The sequence below is a fragment of the Sycon ciliatum genome, chromosome 1 (genome assembly GCF_964019385.1).
Source record: "Sycon ciliatum chromosome 1, ocSycCili1.1, whole genome shotgun sequence".
Classification (NCBI taxonomy): Eukaryota; Metazoa; Porifera; class Calcarea; order Leucosolenida; family Sycettidae; genus Sycon; species Sycon ciliatum.
The window spans coordinates 32,246,580-32,258,967 of NC_088643.1; the positions used below are offsets into that span (position 1 = coordinate 32,246,580).

General features: G+C 47.4%; 1 protein-coding gene across 1 annotated transcript in view; it reads left to right on the top strand.

The window, feature by feature from the left end:
* Positions 1 to 12,388, top strand: part of LOC135823355 (large ribosomal subunit protein mL38-like) — a 31,093-nt gene that overhangs the window by 2,288 nt on the left and 16,417 nt on the right. The window contains exons 2-3 of the mRNA XM_065336211.1: positions 1,897 to 2,250; positions 9,120 to 9,319. Of these exons, the coding sequence (XP_065192283.1) occupies positions 1,897 to 2,250; positions 9,120 to 9,319 (554 nt within the window). The remainder of the gene's footprint in view (positions 1 to 1,896; positions 2,251 to 9,119; positions 9,320 to 12,388) is intronic.

The window sequence follows — 12,388 nt, forward strand, 5'->3', positions numbered from 1 at the left end:
TTTCGGAACTCGGCTTTCCCTGAACGGAATTGAGTAATCGAAAGGTCTATTCGCATTAGAAAGTTCTCAGCTGTCGGCTCCAACAAATCGGAAGTCGATCCTAGGTCGAATAGTGGAGTTGCGGCACTCGTAAGGTATTTTACGTCCCGTTGCAAATTCTCACTTCCGCACTTGGGTGGCAATCATTATTATTCCCGTAGCTATGCAGAAGACGTTACTTCAGTAACGTCTGGCGCTAGCCAGGGTCCACACAGCTTTAATTTGGTGTTTGTTTGTGTGTTTGTTTGTTTGTGTCACGCCTGGCGCTATCCCGTATCTGACGGCAAAAAATCATAGGATGTTATAAATTTTTCAATTCCCCTATTTTTTCAGGCATATCCTGGGATTCGAACCCGCACTATCGCCCTACATGCATTCCCCCATACAATTCGCATTCATACCCATTCTTCCAAGTTGCTTCACGTTATGATCTTGCGTTTGAAAGCCCTATTTGAATATTGCGGGCAGCTGTATGTGGCCAGCTGTGTTTGATGGTACGGTACGGGAGACGGTGTCGTATTACCCTCGATCGTACCTGTCCCGTACCTATCCCTACCGTACCGTGCCATCAAAGACGGCTGGCCAAAATGCATATTCAAATAGGGCTTTCAAATGCAAGATCATAATGTGAAGCAACTTGGAAGAATTAGTATGAATGCGAAGTGTATCGGGGGGTGCATGCAGGGCGCGATAGTGCGGGTTCGAATCCCAGGTTATGTCTTTAAAAAAAAGGAATTTTTTAAAGAATTTATAACATCCCTATGCTTTTTTTTTTGTCTAGGTCATCAAGGCAAAAAAGCATAGCGTAGGGCCCTGAGCTTCCAAGCTCTCTCGTTTTGACATAAAGGATTTCCCGCTGTTGCGTGACAATCATGTCGACAGTCCGGGCATGCATAGACCTGTGTGACGTCAGGCAAAGGTCTTTAGCGGTCAGCTACAAAAGAAAGGAGCGCTCTACCATGAATACTACAAAAATACCATGGATCTTAGCGAATTGTCTCAATTTCCCGTTGCGCGTGTCTTCCCAGGGCTATACTCCCCTATAGTGCCACTGCAGTAGCACTCCAGCTGGTGAAAATCCCACTGGTGTGTTCCTCTTGCCAATAGCTTTCCAGAATGCCTGAGATTCATTGCAAAATTGATGAAGGGAAACTGAAGTTGTGGTCCGAACAGCTTCCATTTGTAGGGCGTACGGCAATTTTCCGGAATGAATTTGGCACCTATTGGATATTGAATCCGATTGGGGTATGGCAAGATGTTGAAAAACCCGTATTGTGATTTGTGCTCGCCTTGGGTAGATGAGGTGAGCGATTTTGGGGGGGGAGGGTGCTGGGGACTGCTCTCCCACCACTCTCCTTGAGAGGATAGCGAGAGTGATTGTTCACTCCCCTGGATTTTTCTTACACGAAGGTCTGCACAGGCATTTCCCCCATGCGCAAGCCACACCTTGATACAGTGCAGTAGAGTGCGATTGGTGTGTTGGGAAAGGGGACTATGACTCACAAGAGTAGTGAGAGTAGTGAGCAAGACAGAACTTGACTCTACCGCCCACCTGGTCTAGAACGACCTGGGAATAGCTGAACTCTGTAAGATTATGTATGTAGAGTATTCGATATTCGACTCATTCCGATTTAGAGTGTGCGTTTCACCCCTGTTTAATAAGCAATGTGGACGGACGCCTTGGCAGTTGGTGGTTTCTCACCAAAATGAAGAATTTTGAGGAGCATTGGACATTGTAACTGCATGGCCGGCCTCTGGGCTCGGCCTCATCTGCCATGATTCATGCTTTATAGGGGTTGTTTACCTGTTTGTTTTTGTTTTCCTTGTACTTGTGCATTGCTATTTTTTCATACACAGGTGTCCTAGCTAAGAAGGCAGCCAAGAAGGGACCGGGGTTTATGACTGAAGATGCTCTAGCTATCCGTGAAGCACGTAAAAAGAAGAAGGAGGATGCGGCAAACAAGAAGTACGATCCTGAATTCTTGATGACCGGGAAAGAGAAACGAGAACTTAAAGAGCTGGCGCAGTTGAAACAGCTCAAGCTGGATAAGGAGCAACGGCCCAAGTTCACCTACCCTGCAGAGATTATGACTGGCTACATTCCATTAGGACCAGACACAGACCACCAAGCCAGGCGAAAGCAACAGAGGAAGATAACCAAGCTGAAAAAGCAGGACAAGGCAATGGAGAGAGCACATCGGCGCCATTACTGTACGTGGTTATATGAAGAACTCTTAAAATGACATGTTCTGTGTTCTGTGTACTAGACATGATTTGCTGTGTCATGGCCGCGCTTGGCGGGTTTGTGACTTGGCTTAGATCAGTCTAGTGGCTACCCAGGTAGACGACCAATATAGTCGCCATCCAAGTTGCTAGCTCACATAGAACGACAGGTTTCTAATTCCACTTGAACAGTGTTTATTTGAACCATTGCAGTACTAGATCGAAAGATCAAGTGTGTAGAGTCAAAAGACCAAAGCAGGAGAGAGTCGGAGTGACTCTCTCAGAATCGAGAGGAGTAGTGAGCTCCCCGAGAATCGAGGATGAATGTTAGCAAAACAGCTCCTTATATATGCTACATTATGTGATCAAAAGTATACAGTGGCAAGAATGCGTAAGGATTATTTCTATATTACAAACAGTGGTGCAATATGTGCAATCAGCCAAACTAGAATATAGTACAAAGAATGATCAATCAATACGGGGAGCTTGCTCACCCACATTACATGAAAGGACTCCGAGGCTCTTCGTGCGACGGGGCCTGGAGTATGCTGTCGGAAGTTGCTGCAGCTAGAGCACGCCGCCTCCGTACGCTGCCTTGGTCGTTGGTCACCCTTCATCTCCTGCCCGTAGGCTCTTCCCTCTCATTACCCCGTAGGGCGCTGCACGGTCAAGCCGTGACCTCTCCCAAAAAGGGATAACGGAGTCCGCAGTGCGCGAAGCACTTGCAGGACCCTTTACGTCGTACGACGCGAGAAGAGGTGCCATGCTTGCTCGACTAACAAAGGTATCAGCTCCCTTGCAGGACTAAGCAGGGTCCCCTCAAGCTCAACAGTGTAGTGAGTACAATGCTGACGACTTGTACTGAAGGTGTAGCCGCCGTACGACAACACTTGTAACTCGAGGCCACGAGTTGTAAGCCATGATTGCTCAACTAACGAAAGTGCCAAATCCTTCGCGGGACTAATCATGGTTCTTACAGAACTCTAGAATATTTCGGAGCCCAGCTTTTGGCTGCTGAACTCAATGCATGGTCGCTTTCACGACGAGTCTGATCCGGGTCATGACAATTCCCCGGCCTCTCAAGAATCACGTCCCCGTGATCTCAACTAACATTAAAGTCAGCGAGTCGTGACGGTAACCGCCTAGCTCTCGTTGGCCAAGCCAACGGGTTCTGCACCGCAACAGGCACGGGCATAGAGTACGAAATGTGGCTCCACAGGCGGGACATTTCCATCAAAAAAATTTCCAACTTCAAAATGAAACTGGTACTGCTCCACTATCGTAGAGATGAGCCTGGTGCTGATGATCAACACGCAGCTTGTCATGTACAACTAAATGCACGTTGCAAATCTTCACGCAAAGCGTATACGTATGACAGTTCGCCATTTCGTGTCATCTCAGATGAATGTAGACCATAGGCCATAACGTGTGGTCGACACACCCTTCTACCACGTAGGTATCCGGTTCAGTACAAAAACTGCTGCAGAGCTCCAGGAGCCATTTCATAGATTTGGTGGTATCCAACGAATCGGTTCCACCCACACTCTACCCATTACAAAAGACCTTGGCGACCTCGCCAAGACTTCCACGGTAGGTTCATTGCTGCCAGCAAGAACAGACACAATGGCATACGCCTAGTAGCCTGTGCAACAGGACCACGATCACGTGTCTCAATTGTGTGGTGTAGCACCGAAGTGCGACCAAGCTCAAATGGGTTCAAAGCGAACGCATCTCGATACCGAAGCACTAAGGCTTGCAAGCAGTGGATCTCCTCGCAGGAGATACCAGATTGTCCCAGAGATGTCTCATTACCATCTCTTCCGACCCCCACTTCCGTGTGTTCCAGGTCCGAGTCCCAGCTCGTCCACACACCTAGGCTCCAGGATCGAGTCCAGCTCGTCCAACCTACAGGCTCCAGGGTCGAGTTCGTCCTCGCCCAACCTCAAAGGTTCCATGGATGAGTTCGTCCTCATCCAACCTTTCCGGGGGTCCACAACCGGACATCTTGCGCCAATGCGCAACTGCTTCCAGACCCCGAGAGAGTCCTCTGTCTCAGCTATTTGAACTGATTCCTCTCCCTGGCCATCAGCCAGAGTGTCTTCGGTCACGATGCTCATGACCTCAGATATTGGTTCTAACCGACCAATCTGCATTGCCCTCTCTAGAGCCACTGCCTCGTCAGAGTAATTCAACACCCGTACGGGAACACCATCCACCGTAGGGCTCACTAGCGCATGCGCCATCATGACATCATTCATTCCTTGAAAACACCCATCAGGTATCGTCAAGGCACAGGTCGGCAACCCTTCCGACGTGTCTAGCACGGCGTTAACCGTCACCTCCGAAAAGGGAGTATCACTTCACGCCTCCGCAAGCGAAGAACGTGCTCTCGTTTGCCATCACCATCATGGCTTGGCGGAACGACGTCAGCTTTAGAAGCTTTAAAATGCAATGCTCCACCACCCGAAGTGATCTCGCAAGGAATTGGGACAGCACATCGCGTCCAATGCCAGAACCAGTAACCAACATCATACTCAGTACGTGACGAAACACCACAGGGTGCGGACGTCGACAGATCCGACACCAAACAGGCATCGCCCAACACAGAAGTGCTGGTTTCAGGTGGGCATCAGCTCACTAGTGATTTCTATCACACTCCAATCAAAACATTCGAGATCCGCATCAACGAACTCAAATCAGCAGTTGTTCAAGCTCTCTGCAGAACTTGTTACTGTATCATCGTTTCAGCCAGCATCTCAACTGATGCGCCCAGTTTCGAAATCTGGCTTCGTGACTCCGTCACACGACAAGGACATAGTCCTCTTGACTGTTTTTTGAACCGTCAAAGTTCAAAAGAACAGCAACACTCCTCAACTGCAGCTGAGGGCAACGTAGAAGCTAAGCTTCATGCAGTCATCGATCCTGCCACTGCAAGACGACTCTAAAAGTCTAAAAGCATTTCGCTTCTCGAGCAGTTTCTGTGCAAGCGCTGACAAAACAGTAGAGTTTCCTCACTGCACGTCCTAGCAAGAACCTCTGTGGGTTCGAACAATGTGCCGTCTACACCGCAAATCGAGTGCAGCTGACACATATCTCAGACCAACAAGTGGTGCGGGAGTCGAACTCTCGTCGGCGGCATGACCGACTTTCGCCAGGTCTTCCGGAAAAAGTTGGCACGCCAACTAGTAGCAACAGCTACAAAACAGAACGAGTTCACGTTCCATGTGCACGCACTCAGACAGAGTGTTCAACTGAACGGACCAAGGCCAGAACAGAACAAAATAGTTCGCTTCCGAATCCACTTGAGAACTGCATGCAGCCTCGTGAAATCGACATCAAATTCACACCTCTGCGTGCTCGAGTAAACAAGAGCTCAGAGTTCAGCATGGACCAGTGCACACCGAGTTACGACTACTCTGCCGGAGCAACAGCAAGACGCAACTTGGATCCTGGTCACAGCACCAAATGTCATGGCCGCGCTTGGCGGGTTTGTGACTTGGCTTAGATCAGTCTAGTGGCTACCCAGGTAGACGACCAATATAGTCGCCATCCAAGTTGCTAGCTCACATAGAACGACAGGTTTCTAATTCCACTTGAACAGTGTTTATTTGAACCATTGCAGTACTAGATCGAAAGATCAAGTGTGTAGAGTCAAAAGACCAAAGCAGGAGAGAGTCGGAGTGACTCTCTCAGAATCGAGAGGAGTAGTGAGCTCCCCGAGAATCGAGGATGAATGTTAGCAAAACAGCTCCTTATATATGCTACATTATGTGATCAAAAGTATACAGTGGCAAGAATGCGTAAGGATTATTTCTATATTACAAACAGTGGTGCAATATGTGCAATCAGCCAAACTAGAATATAGTACAAAGAATGATCAATCAATACGGGGAGCTTGCTCACCCACATTACATGAAAGGACTCCGAGGCTCTTCGTGCGACGGGGCCTGGAGTATGCTGTCGGAAGTTGCTGCAGCTAGAGCACGCCGCCTCCGTACGCTGCCTTGGTCGTTGGTCACCCTTCATCTCCTGCCCGTAGGCTCTTCCCTCTCATTACCCCGTAGGGCGCTGCACGGTCAAGCCGTGACCTCTCCCAAAAAGGGATAACGGAGTCCGCAGTGCGCGAAGCACTTGCAGGACCCTTTACGTCGTACGACGCGAGAAGAGGTGCCATGCTTGCTCGACTAACAAAGGTATCAGCTCCCTTGCAGGACTAAGCAGGGTCCCCTCAAGCTCAACAGTGTAGTGAGTACAATGCTGACGACTTGTACTGAAGGTGTAGCCGCCGTACGACAACACTTGTAACTCGAGGCCACGAGTTGTAAGCCATGATTGCTCAACTAACGAAAGTGCCAAATCCTTCGCGGGACTAATCATGGTTCTTACAGAACTCTAGAATATTTCGGAGCCCAGCTTTTGGCTGCTGAACTCAATGCATGGTCGCTTTCACGACGAGTCTGATCCGGGTCATGACAGCTGTTAGTAGTCACCCATAGACACCGGTAGATCGCCCAGAGTGTGCAACTCCTGACACCCTTTCTATGTGGTTCGCCGATGGCGAAAACTCGCATCACGTGGTGTAGTTTCGTGGTTGTATGTTTCCAGCCCGTTTTTAGCGAGCAGCGGAGTAATAAAAAAAGCACTCTCTGACAGAAACTCCCTGCATGTATGCAAATCCCCAGCATGATCATGGCAGATATTTGGATTGCGCGCACGCTATCCTTCGTTTGTGCGTGGTACGAAACCTACCTGAAACACGTGATGTGAGTTTTCGCCGGCGGAGACCCCATATGCAGAGTTGCACTCTTGGGAGGCTAGATACCCTTGATATTACCAAGAGTACATAACCCCCAAGAGTGTGCAATTGCCTGCACAACCTCTATGCTGTGCTGCGACGGCAGAACTTCACATCACGTGATATAGTTCAAAAGGTTACGCTGGCAAACAGTGCAAAGTGACCACAAGAGAGTTGAGCCCAAAGCTGGGTTGTGTACAACCCTGTATCTATGGGTTGGTTCACATATCGCTGGGAGTGAACGGGAGTGGGCCTCTTGCAACCTCTCCCGGCGCATTACAATTATGTGAACCAGTGCAGTCGTAACAAAATCATACAGTAAAATGTCGCAAGGGACCGCCGGCAAAGTTGGACAGTGCCCAACTCTTGCGATCTGCCCCGGCACCGATCCCGTACGATTTTGACCAAAAGTGGTTTGTGAACCGTTTGCGCTGGTGATCGCCGGCTGCCGGAAGCCAGCCTTTGTCAAAATTTCTAACCAAGGCTCGTCCTAAATTTTCCTAAATTGAAGCTAGAGATGAGGTTCGTTCGCCATTCTTGTAATCGCTTCAAGGTGGCAAATAAGTCAGCATACCAACCCGTCCTTTTCGGATGATCTGCTTGAGTGCTGTGCAACTTATGAGACAAATACAATTGAAACAAGTAAAAAATACGACGGACACATTGGCAAGTTCTTGTGACTTCATCAACGTTTGCATGCATAATTTCGACACCATTGCTTACTAGACTGCAATAAAATGGGTAGAAGTAGTTTCCTGATCTCCAGTAAAAGGTAGCAACCAGTGGCCATCACCGAAAGACCTTGAACTACTGAAGAAACAAAGAATTCAAGCTTCAATTGGCAAACCTGTCGTAGCATTTGGACACATTCTGTACTACTTTGTAGTAGATTTGGTACTCGAACCGTATGCGCAACGTATCGGGAGCTGGCTCACCGCCGATTTTGCTTATGTGAACCAGCCCTATCATGCACAGAGTGCAAAAAATGTGTACGGGTTCATCACGTGATGTGAAGTTCTGCCGTCGCAGACCCCATAGCTGGAGTTGCACACTCTTGGGGGTTATGTACTCTTGATATTACGCGCATAACAATTTGAAATAGGCGGACCAATCAACATAATTATTCCTTTTTATGGCAATATCTAGCAGAGGATATGTAGAATGGTAGTAATGCTATGTGCTTGGAAACAGTTTGAGTTGACTGCATATAGCAAAAGCACATCAACCCCAAGAGTGTGCAGCTCCCCTATCCATGGTCTCCTGACAGAATTTCAATTTCAGGTACTACAACTTATAGTAGGTTATTTGACATCATTTGTTATTATGCACTGAGCAGTGTACACGTATAATTATGATCAGATATATCGTTGACTACAGTGCGTTTCAAAAATATAGACGCGTGATTTCAAAGAACCGTTAGGCCAGCATCTATGCCACATAAAATCTGTGATCACTTTGTGCATACAAATTTCGAAATTTGTCGTTTGTTATCTGATCGCAAGTCTATAATTATGAGAATAATTGGGGGAAGGACCTGAGCAATATTCCGAAAAAAAGCTCCAGGCAAATTTGAAATTATTTCAAATATACCATACGTCTATATTTTTTGAAATGGACTGTAGTGGTGGACAAATCCTCATTCGATCCAGTACAAACTAGAGCAAGGAAACACGTGTGTGTGTGTGTGTGTGTGTGTGTGTGTGTGTGTGTGTGTGTGTGTGTGACTTGTTGACACCCAGTACAGTACAGTCACTCATGCGAGGACCATTGCATCGTAAGAATGACGTCAACTAACTTGAAATTCTGTCGGGACAGCACAGCATTCGGAGTTGCACACTCTTGGGGGCTAGGTACTCTGTATATACTGTTACACAGGGCAAACTGCAAATGACTTGGATTGAGGATGAACACTGGCGCAGCTCTGGACTTGATACTAACAATCATGGCTGCACCCGTAACGTGGCATTCTTTTCTTTTCCTGTGTGTGTGTGTGTGTGTGTTTGTGTGTGCATGCGTGCGTGCGTGTGCGTGTGGCACGGTGTGTTTTCTGCTGGAATCTCAGTGGAGGTCCCGTTGCCTACATTGCATGCTAACTACATACAAGAGCCGGACGGCATGCGGGACCTGGCTCTAACAGCCATCCACTACAATGTGGCAAGTGATGTGCTGCGACAGAAGGGCTTACTGCTCACGACGCCATTGAACATTCGCTACAAAGACGGTGACTTTGTCCACCGCGGTAATATCGTTTCACCGGCGACGGTAAGCTCCAAGCCGCAGCCAGTATGAACAATCATGCGCTGCGACTATGCGTTTGGGTTGCCCGTAAAACTGTCCCCGGGGAAAATTGCGATTCCGCGGCCGCGTTTTTTTCCGCGTTTTTAGCGATTTTTTAAAAGACCGCGTTTCCGCGTTTTTCCCACGTTTTTTGAACTTTTTGGTGCACTACACGTACACACAGTGCACTGTTCGGTCAGCAACGTCTCATCGTGGCGGCTTTTTACTCAAATATGACGAGTGCTTACACCAGAGACTTGTAACTGATTGATTTTACTACATACTCACTGAAAAATGCCGCACATCAATATTATTCACCGCATATTTACCGCATATTTACCGCAAATTCACCGCAAATTATGCCATATTATGCCGCGTTTTTCCCCGCGTTTTTTTGCAATTTTTTCCGCAATTTTCCCCGGGGACAGGTAAAAGAGGCTGCTCCGTACTATGTGGGACTCATGTCAGACATCATGCACTGGGACTAGGTATGATTGTGTAATCCTGTACTTAGCCTCGCCTACCGTATTTTACCAGTTACAAGTCGATTTCCCGGTTCTGTGGAGTAAGGTGGCTACACCCCGGTTGTGAGGCCAGCTCCTAGCAATGCGCAAGTGCCGTGTGTGAGTGTGTGTGTGTGTGTGTGTGTGTGTGTGTGTGTGTGTGTGTGTGTGTGTGTGTGTGTGTGTGTGTGTGTGTGTGTGTGTGTGTGTGTGAATTGCTTCAAGGTACCAGTGCATCTAGGTCTGCTTCTATCAAAGCAGCGTGCTGTCTATACTGGTTACCCCAGCAAGTGTAGGGTGTGCATAGGTAACTGTCTTGGCCGTTTTATGCCGATGTACTCCGTGTGGTGTAGACCAGGTGTGCATTGGTGGTCGATTCACATGGCTTCGCCAGTTGTGTGGATTAGACAGTTATCTGGCGCAAGTCTTGATCTGTCTCATTCAGATCTTGTTCGCTATCGTTGCTATAACTACCGTATTTTCCGGAGTATAGTGCGCACTTTAGATGTGCTATTTTAGGCCCTAAATCGCAGGTGCGCACTATGCTCCGAATATGAAATGCATGTACTTCAATGAAGATTGAAGTGCGCACCCCCAATGAAGATTGGGGGTGCGCAATATACAAAGGTGCGCACTATACTCCGAAAAATACGGTATATATAAAAATAGAAAATCTGTGGGTGCACATCCAGTGCATTTGCAGATTTGCGTGCTTCTCTTGCGACGGGCGTATACATGGTACATGGTGTGTGTGCGTGTGTGCGTGTGTGCGTGTGTGTGTGTGTGTGTGTGTGTGTGTGTGTGTGTGTGTGTGTGTGTGTGTGACTGTGTGACTGTGTGTGAGTGAGTGACTGTGTGTGTGTGTGTGTCCCATATGGTGCAGTGGTATGTGCAGCGATTTCCAATCGATAGGTCGCGGGTTCGATTCACGACGATTATGCCACACACGTCTTTCTTCTCTTTCTCAGACTCCTCCTGACTTTTCTTTCATTCTCCTGGGTGGTTACCAACAGCCAGTGCAAGCCGGAGTATGTGATCACGGCTGTTCCGAGTGCGACATTTATCAATATGGCGGCGTACCGTAGCAACCCGCATCGCAACAGCTCGCGTACGCACAGCGTGCCGACACGTGCAGTCTTTCTGCACATTTTTCAAAGTTATCGAAGAAAGTTTTTGTTTTGGGGCGATGGATTCGTGCCTTGGAGAGGTCGTATGAGGCCATGCTGGAGGAGAATAAGTCTACCAAGACCTGGAAGCCTCCCTTCGGCGAAGTACTGAAGTTAGTATGTCCTGGAGTCAATACAGGAATTGTTTTCAAGACGATGCAGTGTAATAAATTCTAGTAATGTAGCCGGTGCATCATGCAATTAGTTGTGTTTGAAACTTCGGAACAAGAAGTGGGCACGTTTGCTTGACTCACTACCATCATGACGTGAACAGATGGAACCCCACTGCTCTTATTCTAGAACATGTTCTCCCCTGAGGACAGCTTACAGCCAGATTTCCGTGCATAAGAAAAGAGCACAAATAAATCGTTAGACTGATTGCAATTCATTTTGGAGAAGGAGAAGGATAGAATTCGATCGTCCGCTACACTCTCAACGCAAAGTTGATGACATAGCAGCTACATGTACGTCTCTTCATGCGTGTGCTCTTCACCTTGGGATCAATGTGAGGATTTTAGGATTGCTCGAAATCAGATTCTGTATACCGTATTATCTCTAATATAAGCACAGTCTCCAATAATAGCACGTCTCCAATAATAGAACACCTTGGGGCAGCATTCAAAAAATAAAGTGCTCAGTCTCCATTATAAGCACACTGTGTAAATTCATTATCTGTACCAGCGAAAAAACCCTGAAATGTGTGTGTCATACATAAATTTGGCATGGCAACATGCCTCTGAAATGAGGTTGAAATAATAATGGAACAGTCTCCAATAAAGGAACGTCTCCATTAATAGCACGGGGCGGAGGTACATTGAAAAAATAAAGGACCGTGCTTATATTAGAGATAATACGGTACTATTGGACAGCAGTTTCTGCATTGCACATGCTCCACAGTACTCATCGGCAAGGATGTTGAATTTGCGTGTAACCCTTCACCACCCTACTCTCCATACTATTCCAGATCAGCACTAACTGAACTTTGAAGTGTTTCATTTCCAGTAGAATGTGCTCCTCTAGTAAGTGCGGCATTGGAGGCGGTGATATTTATTGCCACAGTTGCACTGCTGATCTTCGTCATGAAAGAAGCAATGGATGATGATCAAGTCAACCAGTGGGCTTGCAGTGATAAGCAAAGTACCACAATACATCATCAGGTGTCATAGCATGGCGGAGTTGGTTGCCCGCAACGCTTCCAGTTGGAGACTGGAAGATATCCTCTATTTGCGCTCCAACTTTTAAAGCACATGGACCTGCTATAGGTGTTATTCTTCTATCAATGCTTGTTTCAAGTTACAGAATTATTTAGCTTCTTACAGCTTTGATTTAATTCGCCGTATTGTAATTAAAGAAGAGGTTGATGCGACTTCGGCGATACTTGGGGA